This window comes from Bos taurus, chromosome 12, assembly GCF_002263795.3.
Source record: "Bos taurus isolate L1 Dominette 01449 registration number 42190680 breed Hereford chromosome 12, ARS-UCD2.0, whole genome shotgun sequence".
NCBI lineage: Eukaryota > Metazoa > Chordata > Mammalia > Artiodactyla > Bovidae > Bos > Bos taurus.
Genome location: NC_037339.1, coordinates 65897023 through 65918413, shown reverse-complemented (window position 1 = coordinate 65918413; position 21391 = coordinate 65897023). Strand labels below are relative to the sequence as shown.

At 39.9% G+C, this 21391-nt stretch overlaps 1 protein-coding gene across 8 annotated transcripts in view; it reads right to left on the bottom strand.

Annotated features, from left to right (window-relative positions):
- Positions 1 to 21391, bottom strand: part of GPC5 (glypican 5) — a 1584132-nt gene that overhangs the window by 1420721 nt on the left and 142020 nt on the right. Inside the window, exons 1-2 of one of the 8 annotated variants that reach the window (XM_059892044.1) lie at positions 2547 to 2733; positions 256 to 722 (exon numbers count right to left, since the gene is read on the bottom strand). In XM_059892044.1, the coding sequence (XP_059748027.1) occupies positions 256 to 508 (253 nt within the window). In that variant the 5' untranslated portion in view covers positions 509 to 722; positions 2547 to 2733. 8 annotated transcript variants of the gene reach the window in all.

The following is a 21391-nucleotide window of genomic DNA, read 5'->3' as shown; positions in this document are numbered from 1 at the left end:
CCTTTCAGGTTCGTCGCTTCCAAGTCCCAGGGAGAAAATCCCCAACAGAGACCCCATACCAAAATGAATCAGGAATGGGGAGCGAATGGAATAGAGAATCTATGCAAAAATTCAAATACAAGAAAAGGAGGAAAATCTATAAAGTCTGTCTTTTCACATGCAAAAGAAAAAAAATCAAATGGATTAGAGGCTAAAACTGTATGCAATCAACTGTGAAGCTGCAAAATGATATTAAGAATTACATGTGTTACATACTTGTCATCTGTAACAGCAGTGAGTGGATAGCCAGGCTGTCAGCCACCCTGTCCAGTAGGGCAGTCATAGGTGGTTCCTTACACAATAGCATCAGCTGCAGGTCCAAGTCCCCCCTGAAGAGCAGGCCCTTTGCCAAGAGGCCAACACATATCACTCCCCTCAGGGTTCTAGTCATGTGCTTTGTTTTCTGCTCCCTGGCCACTTCTTTTGTCTCCATCCTTCTTAGGAACATCCACGTTCTCAGAATCAGCATGATTGCCACTGCCTTCCTTCTGCTCAGCGATCCAGTGGGACATGACTTTGAGAGTCCACTCCCTGTGGGACGCCATGTTCTGGAGTGCCTCCGAGTCCTCTTGTGTTGGATAAATGGAAGGATGCTCTGCCATTATATGGTGATCATTGTTCATAAAAATTCCCACTGGACACATTTTTTTGAGGCAACTCAATGACTGCTGCTGTAGTCAATTCTATAGGAACAGAGTGCATTCTGACAATTCCGGTGGTGACTCTTGTGGCTATAGTTCCTACTCTTCTGGCTACAGTTCTTACTACCAAGCTGACAACTACAACTCACCATCACCCCCAAAACACACCAGAAAGAAACAGCTGTCTGGGAGTGAGTAGAAGCCCTCCCCACAGCTCAGGCCACCAGTCCTACCAAGGCCAGCACAGTCCTGCGACCAGAGCCATCGTAGCAACTATGGTCCCTCAGGCCAGTCAGACAGGTTGCCATTAAGGAGGAGGCAGCTACTTCCCTATTCAGCCTCCTACAGTTCCTGGAGGTGCAGATGAGACCACAGCTACAGCTAGAAGAGCAAATCCAACCACAGTGAGAGTGGAGGCCAGAGCGGAGGAACAGCTATGGCTCAGGCAGGCCATCCTACAATCTAGGGTCACAGGGGCTACATGGAGCACACCAAGGCAAACAAGGAGGCTACTCAGCACAGTGGAACTATAACTCTCAGGTCCAGCCAGAAAGCCAGCTGCCCTCCCAGCTCCTAATGGCCATGATGAAGAAAACTGCACAAAGGCAGATCACAGCGTGAGCTCCCAACACAAATAAAGCCCTCTGAGGTACAGATCTGTACCTTCTGTGTCTCCCCACCACCCCCTGTAGCAGTGGTCCCAGATGTGACCCAAGGCATGAGGGGCCTTTTTCTCCCTGGCTCCACTGAGATAGACGCTAGCTATAACAGTCCTACTCAGCCAGTTGATCCCACACCCTATTGGGCTTCTCCTCCCCACCAAATGAGCAACTGTCAATCAGCAACCAGTTAACAGTCCTGCTCTGTCATTTGTTGGTACCACTGAAAGCCCCTTCCTCCTCCCAATTGAATACAAAAGGACCCTGAATCCTGACAGAGAAGAGATGGTTCTCAGAGAAGCTAGTCTGCCATCTCCTCAATCTGCTAGCCTTCCAATTAAAGTCATCATTCCTTGCTCCAACAACTCGTCTCCCAGTTTATTGACCTGTCGTGCAGTGAGCAGGAAGACATTGGGCCCGGTAACACACTAACCACATAAGAGTCAGTTTCATGCATCACAGTTAACATAAAACTGTTACCAAAAACTCAAGTCAGTTTTGATGTTCAGTGAGGCCAAATAACACCAAAACATGAGAGTGTGGAGCAGAGAAAGGTTTACTATAGGTCCCTGCAAGGAGACGGGTGGCTTCTGCCTTAAAAACCTCCAACTCCCCAAACATTCTCACAAAGCCCTTTTGTACAAAGGAAAGGTGAGGGAGAGGTGGGGTGAGTCTTGCAAACTTCATGATGTCAGAGCCTGTGTTCTTGAGGACAGGTAAGAATCTCCTATAAATCTCTACCAAAAGAATGTCATTCTCTGTCCTGACAAGAAAGGGCCAGGTGCCAAGGCACAAGTCTCATCCTCTGAGGTCCCAGTTCTGACTCGGAAGAGGTGTGGCTTCTTTGAGCTGGTGGCTCCCTCAAAGCCAAATCCCCAGACCCTGACGGGCTGTCACCACTGAGGGAGGCAGGCATCCAGGAACCAGCTGGCTCTCAGGCTCCTCAGGACACCCAAGTGGGGACAGACCCCCACAGACCCCGTCCCACTGCAGACGGCTGCAGCCTTTAGGTCGCAGAGGCGGAGAAGAGAAATAGGTTCACCACCGCCTCAAGGGCTGGGTCCCGCCAGTGCATGGCCTTGGTGAGGGCTCTGGAGCCCTGCAGGACACAGCCCACAGCCTGTTCCCTGCGTCTCCCAGCTCACCTGCCAGTCGGAGGCCAGATGAGCTGGAGAGCCCCATAAAAATGTCTGAACCCACTTCTTACCTCACTCTCCACCTGATGGCCACCAGCGATGACTGACCACCACTCTGGGGACCGTTGGGTGAGATGGGTCGGCTAACGGTTGCTCACTGACAGTTGCACGCTTGGGGGAGGGGCCAACTGCAGCGCCAACCAATGGCTAAACAGGATCTCTAACGGCGGCTTGATGACAGCTGCTAGCTTCGGGGTGGGGCCCACTGTGACTCCCACCAATGGTTAAGCAGGACCTCTAACGGCTACTCTAACCCTGGTAACCATTGCTTGGTAATGAGTTGCTACATAATGGTGCCCTGCAAAGGCCACATGCTAAGGGCTGCATACTGCCCCTATTACAAACCAGTGTCTCCAAATCCCTTCACCCTACCCAATCCAAGTTGCCACGTTGTGAGGTGCAGCTGGTCTCTCTATCCTGACCCATCCTGAGACCCATATTTAGCCATGTTTGGGACTTCGTGTCTTCAATGGTTTGTCAGTACAACACTGAATAGAGTTTTTTGAGTTCTTGCAGTTAAGCATCTCTGTGTCTATGTACAACTGGTGTCTGTGTTAACTCAGTTTGTCTTTAAATAGTTACAAAAGGGATACATCATCTGTTAATGCTTTTGTGAAGTGGGCTAAAGAGTTTTCTGTATTTTAATGCTTTAGTGTTTCAGTTTTAGAAGCAAAGATTTTATTTAAAAAACCAGTGGGAAAGAGTGGGGCTTTCCAGGAGGCACTAGTGGTAAAGAACCCACCTGCCAATTCTGGAGACTTAAGAGACACGGGTTTGATCCCTGGATTGGGAAGATCCCCTGGAGCAGGGCACAACAACCCACTCCAGTATCCTTGCCTGAAGAATCCCCATGGGCAGAGGAGCCTGACAGGCTACAGTCCATAGGGTCACAAAGAGTTGGACATGACTGAAGGGACTTAGCACCCACACATGGCAAAGAGTGGTGGTGGGGGACAATATATGTCTGGATTATTCAGGCAGTACATCTGAACTGAGCTGAAGGTAGGCAAATAAAAACAAAACTGAAAAAAAAAGTTACACGTAAATTCAAACCATCTAGAACTTTGTCTTAGTTGGTGCCTTGCAGTTGAGTGTGTCCAGTGAGATGCACTGACAGGAAATTTCTGCTTCCTTTCTCTTCTGTGCTATTCTGACTGGACTATGTACCTTTAGGACCACAGTTTCAGACAGAAGGGGCCCCCTCGCCTACTCTACATCTCAGCAGGATCTACTAACACCTATAGGCGTGATGTCTTTCAGATGTTGCTAACCCAAGCGCCTTCACAACCCCTGTGGTTCCTTTAATTAGCAGCCACCTTTGTGAACTGAGAAGTATACTCAAAAAGCCCAACTCTCCATGTTGTTACCTGCTGGGAACCTGACTGATACATGAGCATTTTCCTTCCCACTTTGCTTATTTTAATATAGCTTTAATTCATTACAGTTCTTTCACTTTTCCCTATTTATTCTTAGCCTCTGGCTTTGCCTACATTAGTTTTGACTGTCAAAAGTCAGGGCATTCCTACTTAGCTCATCATTGATATTTTTATATTATTGGTTTTATACTGTAAATTACTTGATTGTTGCCATTTAAATAATCTTACTTAATTGCTGCAGTTTTGTTATTCCTTTTATTCTCTTAGGATTCTGTTTTGACACTGAAAGTAATGTGGCAACTAGAAAGTAGGAAAATCATAATGGATATAAAACAAAAAAAGTTTTTTAAATGAATAGACACGTATAAGCATGCTCTTAAAGAAAATAGCCCCATTACTCAAAATATTACTAATGGAAAAAGTCACTGCTTTCTCATTTTGTAGCCACCAAAATTGGCTCAAACATTTTCTACTTCATCAAAACTAGGGGGAAAAAAAATCTTCTAAAGGAATGACAGCAGTGGCCACAGGACTGGAAAAGGTCAGTTTTCATTCCAATCCAAAAGAAAGGCAATGCCAAAGAATGTTCAAACTACTGCACAATTGCACTCATCTCACATGCTAGTAAAGTAATGCTCAAAATTCTCAAGCCAGGCTCCAGCAGAACGTGAACCGTGAAATTCCAGATGTTCAAGCTGGTTTTAGAAAAGGCAGAGGAACCAGAGATCAAATTGCCAACATCCTCTGGATCATCGAAAAAACAAGAGAGTTCCAGAAAAACATCTATTTCTGCTTTACTGACTATGCCAGAGCCTTTGCCTGTGTGGATCGCAATAAACTGTGGAAAATTCTTCAAGAGATGGGAATAGCAGACCACCTGACCTGCCTCTTGAGAAACCTATATGCAGGTCAGGAAGCAACAGTTAGAACTGGACATGAACAACAGACTGGTTCCAAACAGAAAAAGGAGTACATCAAGGCTGTATATTGTCACCCTGCTTATTTAACTTATATGCAGAGTACATCATGAGAAACACTGGGCTGGAAGAAGCACAAGCTGGAATCAAGATCACCAGGAGAAATATCAATAACCTGAGATATGCAGATGACACCATCCTTATGGCAAAAAGTGAAGAACTAAAGAGCCTACTGATGAAGGTGAAAGAGAAGAGTGAAAAAGTTGGCTTAATGCTCAACATTCAGAAAACTAAGATCATGGCATCTGGCTGGTCCCATCACTTCATGACAAATAGATGGAGAAACAGTGGAAACAGTGTCAGACTTTATTTTGGGGGGCTCCAAAATAACTGCAGATGGTGACTGCAGCCATGAAATTAAAAGATGCTTACTCCTTGGGAGGAAAGTTATGACCCACTTAGACAGCATATTAAAAAGCAGAGACATTACTTTGCCAACAAAGGTCCATCTAGTCAAGGCTATGATTTTTCCAGTAGTCATGTATGGATGTGAGAGTTGGACTATAAAGAAAGCTGAGTGCCGAAGAATTGATGCTTTTGAACTGTGGTGTTGGAGAAGACTCTGAAGAGTCCCTTGGACTGCAAGGAGATCCAATCAGTCCATCCTAAAGGAGATCAGTCCTGGGTGTTCATTGGAAGGACTGATGTTGAAGCTGAAACTCCAATACTTTGGCCACCTGATGAGAAGAACTGACTCATTTGAAAAGACCCTAATGCTGGGAAAGATTGAGGGCAGGAGGAGAAGGGGACGACAGAGGATGAGATGTTTGGATGGCATCACCAGCTCAATGGACATGAGTTTGGGTAAACTCCGGGAGTTGGAGATGTACAGGGAGGCCTGGCGTGCTGTGGTTCATGGGGTCACAAAGAGTCAGACATGATGGAGCGACTGAACTGAACTGAACTGAACTCAAAGGAATGACTAATAATTAACATATAGAGGGTAATAAAAAGCCTGTAGGTTGTTACATTAAGCATCATATAGATGGTCAATAGAACTTTTCTGCCAATGGATATAATTTTAACATGGACATAAAATGCTGTTTTCTTCTTAGGAAAAAAGATATATGCTACCTAAAGGGTAAGTATTTCTTTGTAAAGGTTTGTTAGTTTCAACATCCCTATTTTCCAGTTGCAACAGCTCTTCTAAAAATGCATTTTCAATGTATCCTATCTTTAAATGGACAAGACTTTTCAAAGTGTCAATTAGCAATAATGTTCAAAGTCTTGGAACAAACACAATCTGATTTATGTAGGGTTTATATTTCATTTATTTCAATGAGTATAGTTAGAAATGTAACTATATTATACTATAATTTGAGTCTTTCTTACCAGAAAGGAAGATAATAAAACAGATTTTTTTTAATTTTGGTATTTAAATACTTACCAACAAATTCTATGTAGTAAAATGGTTGGAGAAAGAAGGATTATAGGGTTTGAGATGGGTAGAATTAGTATGTCATAGAAGTAAAACTTCAGAAGTGGTGGTCGAAAACTGTTTCAATAATTACATATGTCAGATTTTGCAGTACATATTACTTCTGTTCCTCAGTCCTCTTTCCCTTCTGTATGGACTTGAGACCTCTATCTTTCTCAAACCAAGCTGTCAGCAAAGTTCTTTCAAGAGCTCTCTAACAAAACAGATTCGTGGCCTCGTGCCCAGAGTTTTGATTCCAGTAGTCTGGAATGATGTCTAGCAATCTGTACTTTTAAACTGCACCCAGGAAACCTAAGGTCCAGCTAGATTTGGTGGTCACTGTCATAACTAGCCAGCTGTGTATTAGAAGACAGCCAGAGTCCAGATCCTAATTTATCCTAATTTTGATATTAGGCCAGTTTCTTAACCTTCATGATTCAGATAATGTACTTAAGTTGGGGGGAAACCCTTTTATTCTCAGGGCAGTTGAGAAGAAAAATAACATCACTGGTTGATACATGGTAGGCACGCCCATATGACATCCTTCCTCTTACTAATGCATCTCTATGGCTTTCTAATATTTTAGGTATGATTTCTGAGAGACAAACTATCTTCTGACAGCATATTTTTTCCTGGTTGAACAGACTTTTAATATCAATACTTGAGTTATAGGCCCTATTGCTGACCCTGATGGTATCAAGTTCCAGGAAACCATCTATGTCCTCTCTCTGTCTGTTAATATGTCACCTGATTCTGACGCTTACTACTGCCTGAGGTAGCTGCTACTGGCTACTTCTACCTGTTAAAATTACAAAGTATGTTAAAGTTAAATACCATCTTATTTTACAGCTTGGAAGCTACAGCCCAGACAGTTTAAATGACATATCTAAAGTACACAGTGCATAATAGACTGGAAACCAAATATCTCTTTTTCCCCTATTGCATTCTTGAGCTACATAGTGTCAAATGAGTCCCAGAAAACAAAATGATTCTGACTATATTTGAAATGTAAACAGAATTTTGAAATTTATTTTTCTTAGATTATGGTTATCAATTTAAAATTTCTAAGCTTAAAAAAAGAGGAGAGTATTTATCTTTGAAGATAGTGTCATTTTTCTTGAAATTTTTGAGACAATTTTGATCAGTTTCCTTCCTTTATCTGTTTTCTAGAGATGACACCACGTGGCAGGATATAGTGACAAAGCAGAGAAAGATATGGATATAAACAGACACACACATAAGTGATAAGATTTTTGAGGAAAAACAAGTTGCTATTTTTATTGGAACACTTGCTTTGTCATTAGGGACCATTTTAACTTCATCTCACCACATTTATCTATTCAGAAGATTATCTGTAGCCAAGTCTTACTTACATCTTAACTAGTGTTCACAGATATAAATTGATTTTAATATGTCTGTAGAATATGTAATTAGGAAATTAGTCTGACACTGCTACTAGAAAGAATTATCAATATATAATTTTACATATTCAAGTATGAGAGTAAAGAGGATTGAAAGCACAGCTACATTTTAAGCTCTTAAAAGGCATTTCATATGGTGATGACTCAAATACGGTTTTGAATTAAAATTCTAAATAGCTCTTATTCACTTTATTACTTTTTAGCACACATGCATGATATCAGAAATTAACCTAAAAACATTTTCTTAACTATAGTCATCTTCCCTGAATTGTCCTAATAACTAGATAAGAAATTATCTGTATTGTGGCATGTTGCTCGTATATACATGTGCAATATAAAACACTTTAGATTAAACAACATTCAGGGACTTCCCCTGTGGTCCAGTGGTTAAGAGCCCACCTGCCAGTTTGAGGGGAAAAGGGTTTGAACCCTGTCCCGGAAAGACCCCACATGCCATGGAGCAACTAAGCCTATGCACCACAGCTACTGAGCCCGTGGGCCTACAGCCTGTGCTCTGCAACAGAAGCCACCACAGTGGGAAGTCTGCACGCTGCAACTGGAAAAAGCCTGCACGCAGCAACGAAGACCCCGCCAAGCCAAAAAAATAAATAAATAATTTTTAACAACAACAACATTCAGGCAGATGTGGTACACCACCAACTTCCAAGTGAGCCAACACACCAGAACCTGTCCCACGAGTCTACCTCATTATTCTCAGATGAGCTCTTGACAGCTCTGCCTTCCAAACCAGGGACCAAGTTGTGCATCACTGAACCTAAATTGGGTAAAATTTGGCTCATGTCTTTAAAGTTAACCTGGTTTGTCAACACCCATTTTTCTTCCCAGAACATTAAGATTCATGGGGGAATCAAAAAATAGTGGGGACCATTGTTTCTCAGCTTCTCTCAGTCCTGCCAGAATATTCTAACTAAATGAAACTATGTTGACTGTTGCCTTAATTTTCACCAATATACCTTTCATGACTCTGGATTTTTGGAAATAAGTGTAATAAAACAAAGAATTGGGAGTGAATGCAGGTGCCCAGATTGACAAATGGATGAAAAGAGCTAGCATACCATGAGAACAGATAAGGTGAATATTTCTATTCAAGTACAGAAAAAAGGTGTTAGTTATACTTGTATGCTAATAATTAATTAAAAGTTGACAGTGACCCTGAATAATATTAATAAAATAAACTCTGACTTACTAAGAAGGACCCCCAGTGTTCTATAAAACATTTGCTTGTGTGTAGTGCAAAAGACTAAAGTATTAAAAATAAAGCTAAGTACAATGAGAACTGGGGACATTTTATACAAATCTAAACATCAGACAAGGGAAGCAAGATAAAGAGGAATCAATTAGGAAAACTAAAGTTAACTGCTGAGCAACTTATGTATGTTTTAATAGGTTACTGCCTTTATGTATGCGGAGAAGGCAATGGCACCCGACTCCAGTACTCTTGCCTGGAAAATCCATGGACAGAGGAGCCTGGTAGGCTGCCGTCCATGGGGTCGCTAAGAGTCTGGCACAACTGAGCGACTTCACTTTGACTTTTCACTTTCATGTATTGGAGAAGGAAATGGCAACCCACTCCAGTGTTCTTGCCTGGAGAATCCCAGGGGCGGGAAATTCTAGTGGGCTGCCCTCTATGGGGTTGCACAGAGTCGAACACGACTGAAGCGACTTAGCAGTAGTAGCACAGCAGCTTTTGTGTATAATAGAAACTAATTAGAGAGTTATACACTTTTCTAATTAAGACTTTATGTGGCTAAGAAATTTGACTCTTTCTAAATGTCAGTTCCAGAGGAAACCAGAATTTTGAGTGCCAAATTAATGGTCAATCAAGACACATCCACAGTGGAACTATTTCAAAACTGGGATTGATGAGTTTAAAAATCACAGACCATGGCTAAGCCTTAAAAAATAACTTGGAGAAAAATCACATAATATAGTAATTTCAAATTCTTTATAAGTACTTGTTTACAGGAAACAGCCCTGGGCAGGAAACCCCTTTTCCTGACACTTTAGCAAGGCTGTATTGGAACTAACTTTTAAACCAGCCACCCCCATGCTCTGCTCATCTCAGCCCAAGCGCACATTTCACATCTTTTAATCACACCATACCTTGCCTGACTTGTCGGTTCTTTCCGTAGATCAAAGAAGTAGAAACAAAGAGTAAATAATTAACAGATGACCAGATCTCTTCCCCAGCTTCCCCTTCTGTAATCTACTGAACAAGCTGTGTGACCAATCAGTGTGAACAAGATCTTATCTAAAGGAGTGGAGAAGCCTGCACACAAGCCAGCTCACAGCAGGGGCTGGTGATGATTATGACTTCCTATCTCAGTGATTAACTGAGATGATTTCCCTGTTTCTCTTGAGAACTTTCATGGCCAAGAAGAATCTTCAGAGTGGTTTTAGGGAGACGCTAAATCCACCATCTCCCCAGACTGCTGGCATTCTGATTAAAGGCACCTTCCCCTCTGCTGTTTCTGAGTATGTAACTGATTTTGTAAGCAGCAAGCAGCAGGACCTGATTTATTCAGTAACAGTCTTAAAGTCAGAGATTACTGGGTTCAAATGTAAGCTCTAACATTTCCTCACTTTATAAGCTGGAGCTTAAGTAATCACTCTAAACCGTGTATTATCAAAATCAAATATCAAGTGGAAATTAAAGCAAGACCTTATGAGGTAGGTGAGTGGTTTAAATAACATAATCACAGGTTTTCCACTAAAAAGCTATACATTTTCAATATTTTCTGATTATGATAGTAATGTTCACTGTACCAAACGTGCATGAACATTTTCACATACCTAATAACCTCAATAAGAAGAAACGACTGTTAACTTTCTGGTGCCCTCTTTGTCAAGATGGATCTAGAAATATAATTTAAAGGTTTGGCTATGATGATTTTTATAGTTCAGAAGCTTTTTCAACTGGTATCAAGAGAGACCAATACCGCTTTTGTGCACTTTGTCTTTTAATATTTTCCTTTGAAGGGAGTTAATAACCCTGAAATTATAAACATTTAATTAAGCTATTTTATTCTTTAATTATTTTGTTACATTTAAAACTTTACTTTTTCTAGATTCATGGACATGCATTCTCACCATGGCCATATCACCCTATGAGGCAAAGTTGTTTGTTGAGGGAAAAAGGACAGAAAATGTTAGATATTAAAGTCATTCATGACCCTCCAAAGGGCTGCAGTACATAAAAAGACTACATCCGTGTCATTAAATTTTCAAGGAAGGAGACTGAATTTGGAAAAACATATATATCTAAAAAGGTTCTTTACAGGGGTTAATAAAAACAATGTTTAGAAACACTGACTGAGACGATCTCGTGTGGCCTCAGGCTTGCAGCAGCTTGAAGCAGGAATTTGGTTTCCACCCAGAGACTGAAGTCAGGCCGAAGTAGTAAGAAAACTGAATCCTAACCACTGGGCTTCCCAGGTGACACTAACAGTAAGGAACCCACCTGCCAATGCAGGAAATGTAAGTGACGTTTGTTCGATCCCTGGGTCAGGAAGATATCCTGGAGGTGGGCATGGCAACCCACTCCAGTCTTCTTGCCTGAAGAATGCCTACAGACAGAGGAGCCTGGTGAGCTACAGTCCATGACATTCACAAAGAGTCTGATACAACCGAAGTGACTTAGCACGCACATGACCACTAGAACACCTGGGAGCAGTGACCATTGACAAGGGCCTGGTCCGTCAGCTGAGTAGAAATGAATTTTCACATAGTGATGAAAAGCAATGGAAAAATAAACTATTAAGAGGAAAAAAGAGTACACGTGGATAGACACACAGGTGGGCTCAGAAAGTCATGCCCTCGTGGTAGTTTGAATCGCTTTTATGGGTCATTTCTCCCAGGTTTCCTTTGGCCAATGATCTTGCTTTGCCTGGTTCCGAGTCTGTATTTGGTATATTTCAGGAACCTTTTGTGAGGGCATGCACATCTCTTAGCCAAGCTGGACTCTAGTGAATAGTCCTATGGATAGGCTGACCTCACCTATTATGAGGTGGTACCATCTTCCTTCTTGACCTTCAAGGAACTCTTCTGCATGAGTGTAGTTAAAAAGGTCTTCTTGATTTCAAGAATGAGGAATACGGGTTCTTTTATTGCTTATCTGGACAGAGCTCAGCTCTTGTCTCACTCCTCATCTTGGAGTATCTTCCACAGAGGACAAATTGCAGCTGTTCAGACTGGGGCCCATCTATCTCCTGCCTCATAGAAACTATCTTAGGGAATAATACGAGATGCAAAAAACTGAATTCTTCATAAATGTTTATCGGGTGCCCTAATATTATTGAACAAACTATCTTTCCCCACTTATTTGAAATGATACTTTTTAAGTCCTAAATTTTTATCTATTCTTGGTCTGTTGCTCAGCTTTCTATTCTGCCTCAGTTTTCATTCATATTAATTTGTCATTGCTTACAATGTGTATTTTCTATGCTATAAAAGTATATGGGCATACCTTACCTTGAAGAAATAAAATATCACACATGATTTTCTATGTAAAATTGATTTTAAGAAAAGCCCTGGTGAACTTTCTGGTTCATATTTATCTTTAACATACCTAAACAATTTTTGAAAATTTATTTTTAATTGGAGGATAACTGCTTTACACTGTTGTATTTGTTTCTGCTGTACAACAGTGTGAACCAGCCCTATGGATACACATGTCACCTCCATTTGAACCTCCCTCCCCCGCCCCACCCTACCCCTGTAGGTCATCACAGAGCAGCAGGATGATCCACTCGTGTTATACAGAAACTTTCCATGAGCTATCTATTTTGCATATGGTAATGTATATACATCAATGCTACTTTCGCCAGTTCATCCCACCCTCCCCTTCCCCTACTGTGTCCACAATTCCATTCTCTACGTCTGTGTCTCTATTTCTGTCCTGCAAATAGGTTCATCAGCACTATGTTTCTAGATTCTACATACATGAATTAATACGTGATATTTGTTTTTCTCCTTCTGACTTACTTCACTCTGTACAACAGGCTGTAGGTTCATCCACCTCAGTTCAACTGACTTAAATGCATTCCTTTTTTATGGCTGAGTAATAGTCCATTATTTTGTACCACAACTTCTTTATCCATTCACCTGTCAGTGGACATCTAGGTTGCTTCCATGTCCTGGTGATTGTAAATACTGCTGCAATAAACATTGGAATACATGTATCTCTTTGAATTGTGGTTTTCTCAGGGAATATGCCCAGTAGTAGGTTGCTGGGTCATATGGTAGCTTTATTCCTAGTTTTTAAAGGAATCTCCATGCTGTTCTCCATAGTGACTATATCAATTTACCAACAGAAACCTGCACAATTTTAAAGGCAAAATATTCAGAAAATTTTTAGAAAGAACATTTTTTATACTGTTGCAAAACATCAAAGCTACATTCCATTGTTCAATAAAAGCTCTACTCTGTTCCTAGCAATGTGATATATGACTTGGGACTTTATATATAGACATATTTTGCTACAGCCTGCCTGCACACCACTAAGAATCATATCTTGATTTTTCTAGTATTTCTAAAATTCTGATGTATGTTTTTGTTCCTCATAAAATATAATTTTCCCCCAATTTTCATAGGTTTCTTAACACAAGATTATTACATGAGATACTACAGAAAAGAATAACTCAGTATCATTTCAATAGAGTTCTGGAAATCACTTTGGAAAGGTTACCTTGGGAATCATTACCAGGATTGTCTCCTGTATTAAAAGGGACTACTGATCTGTCGAAGCACTGCATAGGTTTGTTCAGCTTCTAAACTTTAATGAACACAGGAATCCCTTGGGAAAATGTGCTGAAATATGAATTCTGATTCAGAAGTTCTGAAAGATGCCTGAGATTCTGTGTTTGTAAAAAGCTCCAGATTCACAGTCATAGGGCTCATCATAGATCACACTCTGAGAAGTGAGGAGTTAGTTGGCATCTATAATCCCATGTTAAATTAGCTACATGAAAGAATTAGAAATATACTGAGGGTAAAGGGTATCTAAACAAAAGATCACAACATTAGCTTTTAAAACACATCAACACACACATACCCATACACATACCAACTTGATCCATTCTTCCCCCAAAAAGAAATTTCCAAGGTTCCTTTAAATGACTTTAATTCTGATAATCTGATTTTTAAGTCTCTAAAGATGGAGTAGTATACTTAACAGACAGTACTGACTCTGAGAAAAGTCCCAACACAGGATCTAAAATAAAAGAGTGATGAGAGGAGCCAGTGGATACACTGAAGGAAAACACTAACCCAAATTCTGTTCCCTAATATTAATACATTTGCCTCTCATTTCCCAATTAATGCTAAATGCTTTCAAGATTTATTTTGCTAGCTAAACACTGGAAGAAAAATATTCCAATTAATTCTGTCATATAACCTCTCAAAACTGTTCACTTTGAAGAATACCCAGTTAATTTTTTGGTTGACTGATTAGTATTCAAAATTAAAAAAAAAAAAAAAAAAAACCCTTAAATCCCTCTCAACAAGTTTGTAACAAATACCGAAATATAATGTCATATGGATCTAGGATGTGCTTTCCTTTTTACTTATGACCACGTTTCAGGTAAATATATTATTTTGCCTCTCCTGGGATTAGTCCGCCCTGAGCATGTTTCTAAAGAAGCCTCTAAGGCTTATTTGCATCAGAAACATCCATGTGCTTCCTGAACATGCACATACCTATAGTTATTCAATTGGATCTCTGGAAAATGGCTCAGGAATACGCATTTCTACTAAGTGGTCTAAGTCATCCTCTTTCACGTGAGAATTTTACATCTCTTTTGCTAAGAAATTAGGGTTAGGGAGCCCAGAGATAAATCCATGCACATATGGACACCTTATCTTTGACAAAGGAGGCAAGAATATACAATGGATTAAAGACAATTTCTTTAACAAGTGGTGCTGGGAAAACTGGTCAACCACTTGTAGAAGAATGAAACTACAACACTTTCTAACACCATACACAAAAATAAACTCAAAATGGATTAAAGATCTCAACATAAGACCAGAAACTATAAAACTCCTAGAGGAGAACATAGGCAAAACACTCTCTGACATACATCACAGCAGGATCCTCTATGACCCACCTCCCAGAATATTGGAAATAAAAGCAAAAATAAACAAATGGGACGTAATTAAACTTAAAAGCTTCTGCACAACAAAGGAAACTATTAGCAAGGTGAAAAGGCAGCCTTCAGAATGGGAGAAAATAATAGCAAATGAAGCAACTGACAAACAACTAATCTCAAAAATATACAAGCAACTTCTACAGCTCAACTCCAGAAAAATAAATGACCCAATCAAAAAATGGGCCAAAGAACTAAATAGACATTTCTCCAAAGAAGACATACAGATGGCTAACAAACACATGAAAAGATGCTCAACATCACTCATTATCAGAGAAATGCAAATCAAAACCACTATGAGGTACCATTTCACACCAGTCAGAATGGCTGCGATCCAAAAGTCTACAAGCAATAACTGCTGGAGAGGGTGTGGAGAAAAGGGAACCCTCTTACACTGGTGGTGGGAATGCAAACTAGTACAGCCACTATGGAGAACAGTGTGGAGATTCCTTAAAAAACTGGAAATAGAACTGCCTTATGATCCAGCAATCCCACTGCTGGGCATACACACTAAGGAAACCAGAAGGGAAAGAGACACATGTACCCCAATGTTCATCGCAGCACTGTTTATAATAGCCAGGACATGGAAGCAACCTAGATGTCCATCAGCAGATGAATGGATAAGAAAGCTGTGGTACATATACACAATGGAGTATTACTCAGCCATTAAAAAGAATACATTTGAATCAGTTCTAATGAGGTGGATGAAACTGGAACCTATTATACAGAATGAAGTAAGCCAGAAGGAAAAACACCAATACAGTATACTAACGCATATATATGGAATTTAGAAAGATGGTAACAATAACCCTGTGTACGAGACAGCAAAAGAGACACTGATGTATAGATCAGTCTTATGGACTCTGTGGGAGAGGGAGAGGGTGGGAAGATTTGGGAGAATGGCATTGAAGCATGTATAATATCATGTATGAAACGAGTCACCAGTCCAGGTTCGATGCACGATACTGGATGCTTGGGGCTGGTGCACTGGGACGACCCAGAGGGAGGGTATGGGGAGGGAGGAGGGAGGAGGGTTCAGGATGGGGAACACAGGTATACCTGTGGTGGATTCATTTCGATATTTGGCAAAACTAATACAATATTGTAAAGTTTAAAAATAAAATAAAATTTAAAAAAAAAGAAAGAAATTCAAAATGAACCTTAATACACCTTTTGAGTCTGCAGTAAGTTAAATGGTGACACCCCTGAAGATATGTCTTCCCAGGACCTGTGAATGTGACTCTATTTGGAAAAATAATCTTTGCACCACAACAGAACATCACTCAGTCATTAAAAAGAATGAAATAATGCCATTTGCAGAAACACGGATGGACCTAGAGATTGTCAAACTGAGTGAAGTAAGTCAGACAGAGAAGGAGAAATATTGTATAACATCCCTTATATGTGCAATCTGAAATGAAATTATACAAATGAACTTACTTACAAAACAGAAAACGACTCACGGACTTAGGAATGAACTTAAAGTTGTCAAAGGTAGGATGGGGGAAGGGATAGGTGAAAGTTTGCAATAGACACGTACACACTGCTATCTTTAAAATGGATCACAAACAAGGACCTACCGAACATCACATGGAACTCTGCTCAGTGTTAATGGGGCAGCCTAGATGAGAGGGTAGTTTGGGAGAAAATGGATCCATGTAGATGTATGGCTGAGTCCCTTCACTGTTCACTTGAAACTATCACAACACTGTTAATCGGCTGTACCCCAAAACAAAATTGAAAGTATAAAAAAAAATAGCCTTTGCAGATTAAGTTAAAGATCGTGATATGAGATCATCCTGTATTAGTGGGTGAGTTCCATATCTATTCACAAATGACCTTGTAATAAGACAAACATAAAACATAAAGCGATATGAAGGCAGAGACAGGGATTGGAATGACAGATCTACAAGCGAATGAAAACAAAGAACTGCCAATAGCCACTGGAAGCTGTAAGAGATCCATGCAACAGATTTATCCAGAAGCAACGCACCCTGCTCACACCTTGATTTTGGACTTCCACCTTTAAGAACTATGAGAAAATAATCCCTGTTTTAGAGCCATACACTTTGTGGTAATTTGTTACAGCAGTTCTAGGACAGGAATAAAATCCCTCAAAATATATATGTATATACATGTGTGTTCAGTCACCCAGTCATGTCCTATTCTTTGCGGCCTCATCAACTGTAGCCCTCCAGGCTCCTCTGTCCATGGGATTTCCCAGGCAAGAAATACTGGAGTGGGTTGCCATTTCCCTCTTCAGGGGATCTTCCGGTTCCAAGGATCAAACCTGCATCTCTTGCATCTTCTGAACTGGCAGGCAGATTCTTTACCACTAGTGCCACCTGGACAGCTCATGAACACACACATGTATATATGCCATTAATAATATAAATAATAATAGGTGATATTTGTCTGTGTGCCGGCATAGAGTCTAGGAAAATCAAGACTGTAAGGTGATGCCTGGTTAATCTTAACACTCACAGTCTATTCTACCTTCATAACTCCTGGATCTTGAACAGGATTCTTTGCCAATAATCAACCCTCTACAAACTGCTCTTCTTATTTATTGCCTCTTCTTCTGGAGCAATAAGTTGAAAATTATTTTTTACTATCTGCCTAAGAACTTTATGTGCCTTGCTGATGTATGTGAAGTAGAAGTGAGTCAACTTCCAAACACATGGGTAGCTGAGGATTCATTTACAAAATTGTATTACATTCTCGGAAATACAAAACACTGTCATAAATAGTTTCTTTTAAATACCATATAGAACAATGTTTTGATCCTCACATTAAATATTCCTGGAACTTTTACTTTCAGTTTGAGAAAAATAATTTTTGTTAGAAGCTCAAAAGTTATCTTTCAAAAAATTCAGTGATATATATATGCTTTGAGTATAAACTCATAGCAGAATTAATATCATGTTTTTTAAAAACTTACACAAAATCTAAGAATCTTCTTGTTATATATGTTGAGAGTATATTTTTATATTTCTCTATAATTAAAAAACCAGTTGATTAATGAATCAGTAATATTCATCCTATGTCTGGGTCTGCAACATTTACAAAGTTACAACAGGGACTATGATACAGTAAATCCAGAGAACATGGATTCTGAATTTAGAATGACCAGAGATTGAATCCACATCCATCACTTTTTAGGCATGAGAACACTGGAATTTTCTTCAGATTCCCTTAGTCATTAGTAAAAGTACAGGAATAGCTGTCATTAATTAAGCACATACTGTTTTAAACATAATGTTATATCAATTAATTAAATTAATCTTTTCATGATTTCTGATTTAGATTTTATATAATTCCCACTTCTACAGTTGTGAAACTAAGACTCAGAAAGAGGTTAAATAAATTTCCCAAGAACACATAGCTAGTTAGTAGTAATTACAAACTTAAAACTCAAGGAGGTCTGAGTTCAAAGCTTGCACTTTTTTTTTTTTTTAATTTTATTTTATTTTTAAACTTTACAGTATTGTGTTAGTTTTGCCAAATATTGAAATGAATCTGCCACAGGTATACACGTGCTCCCCATCCTGAACCCTTCTCCCTCTTGCCTCCCTGTACCATCCCTCTGGGTCATCCCAGTGCACCAGTCCCAAGCATCCAGTATCGTGCATCGAACCTGGACTGGTGACTCGTTTCATACATGATATTATACATGCTTCAATGCCATTCTCCCAAATCTTCCCACCCTCTCCCTCTCCCACTGAGTCCTTAAGACTGTTCTATACATCAGTGTCTCTTTTGCTGTCTCGTACACAGGGTTATTGTTACCATCTTTCTAAATTCCATATATATGCGTTAGTATACTGTATTGGTGTTTTTCTTTCTGGCTTACTTCACTCTGTATAATAGGCTCCAGTTACTCTATGCTCTCTTACTTTAGTTTTACTAAACTTATATGGTTAATTATGGCTTATATCTATAAAAATCTATTTCTGACACATCAACCAAATTAATGGTTTACACTTTAAATAGGGTTCCTAGGGCAGGTCTAGTATCACTGTCCCTAATGATTTCAGAACAGAAATGATAAATAACATTAATTTCCAGAAAAAAAATAATAACACTGTGAGATGCAATGGGAAGCCTGCTGAAGAAACTTTTTGCAAAGGTTCTCCTCCCTGATGAAAGAAATGCTCGAGAGGACACTGCACTTTGTGCCTTAGCTGTGGTTATAAAAGAATGAAGCACCAGTAGCTGCATCATCCATACTGTGACTACGTAGGGGGCAGCCAGAGGCAGAAAGCCCAGGTGAACAGGAATGTAGGGGAGAAAGATGGAAAGTAATGAGTTATTTGATAGACGGCACCATTTAAACTCTAAACTTATAATAATGAAGTAATGTGTTCCTATTATTTAACAGTTAGTGGTTAAAAACTCTGTTACTGCTTGAATCCCAAAGCATCCTAAATGATAAAAGCAACAATTCAAACTTTCTCTAACAATCATATGTTATTTAAGAAGTGTAAACTTGAAGCTTTCATGAAAATATAAATATTTAAAAATCAAAATGGAACATGACCTAGGGGGGGAAAAAATCAACCTTTAATCTTTTTCCTTTATTTCGTTTTGTTTTTAAAATGCAACCATTTGAATTTTATTTGTGTTATACTATAATTTGAAGGTAACATATTGGGAAGGTTAGCAAATAAATTACTTAAAGATTAAATAAAAATCCACAGTATAGCTTATAAGTTTTAGAATGCAACAGCCCATATTTGATACCTGGAAAGAAACTCAAATATATCATTAATCTCCATTTACTCCCATATCTCAGGGATATATATAAGTAAACCTGCTATTCTATTAAGATGGTAGAGATTAAAAAGCAGTCTGTTGATGATTTATTCTGCCACATGCTATTTGGAATTACATGCTCATGAGATTGCTCTGCAAGTACCTTAAAATTCATTCATGTATTCCAATTATTTTTTTAGAGTGCTGGATCTTTACCTAAATTATTCATATCTATCTATATCCCAGGGATGCTAGATGAAATGGTAGAAAATATAAGTCTATTAAAGAATACAGTACCAACCTTCTAAACAGAATTAATGGCATAAGGCTGTGCATATTCAGATGCAACAAGACCCTGCCAGGATATCCCAAGGGCCAAAGCGATCAACATATTAACATATATGTTAATGTATGTTAACATAATGTTAACAGAGTCCCTTGGACTGCAAGGAGATCCAACCAGTCCATTTCTGAAGGAGATCAGCCCCAGGATTTCTTTGGAAGGAATGATGCTAAAGCTGAAACTCCAGTGCTTTGGCCACCTCATGCAGAGAGTTGACTCATTGGAAAAGACTCTGATGCTGGGAGGGATTGGGGGCAGGAGGAGAAGGGGACGACAAAGGATGAGATGGCTGGATGGCATCACTGACTCGATGGATGTGAGTCTGAGTGAACTCCGGGAGTTGGTGATGGACAGGGTGGCCTGGAATGCTGCGATTCATGGGGTTGCAAAGAGTCGGACACGACTGAGCGACTGAACTGAATTGAACATTATGTTAACATAATGTATGTTAACCCTCTCTATGACATACCAGTATAGCTCATGCTTGACATTTAACTAACACAATTTACTGTGGCTTAAGGATGGAATCTTCTAAGAGTAGAAGTCACCATAAGATGATGGTATGCAGGGGGTGAGTGAGGAGGTGGAAAAGGGATAAAGAATTCATTCAAGGGTAGAAAGCACCAAAAGCAAGTCTCTTGACTTAAAACAAAGTCTTAGTGTTGGCAAGCAACAGATTTTAGCAAGGAATTGGGTGTTGTCACTTAAATGCTTTTAAAATCTACCCTTGTGGAACTTTTCCCAGATTCCTTGTTTGGGTACCAAAAATAAGACAATTCTGTGGAAACCCAAAAGAAGAGTTGGCTGGGATTGGGGGGAGAAGGAAATGGCAACCCACTCCAGTATTCTAGGCTGAAAAATCCCATATATGGAGGAGACTGGTGGGCTACAGTCCATGGAGTCATAAAGAGTAGGACAAGACTTAGCACTAAACAGTGGGAGAGAGGAGAGGAGAACCAGAGACAAAACACTCACAATTCTAGTTCCAAAGGCATTAAGCATAGTCCACATGAGAGAATCCAGCCAAAACTTGTGAAATCCCCAAGCGGAGGTAAGTGACAATGCAGAGGAGGGGACTGGCCAGAGGGAAGGAGACAGCCTGCCAAGGGCAGAAAGACACAGATGTTTGCTGGTGTTGTCAGCAGAAACAACGATTACATGGTTTGGTGCTTCCCTAGTGATAGATGTGTCAGAGAGAGTGTGAATGTATATATCGGGTGGCCAAAAAATTCGTTCAGGTTTTCCATAAGATGTTACGGGAAATTCCAAACGGACTCATTGGCCAACTCAACATGTATTTCTCAATATGTCAGTTTCCTATACTTATGCACCATGACTGAAATGTACAGCAATTAAGTCATTCCACTCCTAAGTTAGAATACCACTTAAACTTCCGTGAAGGTC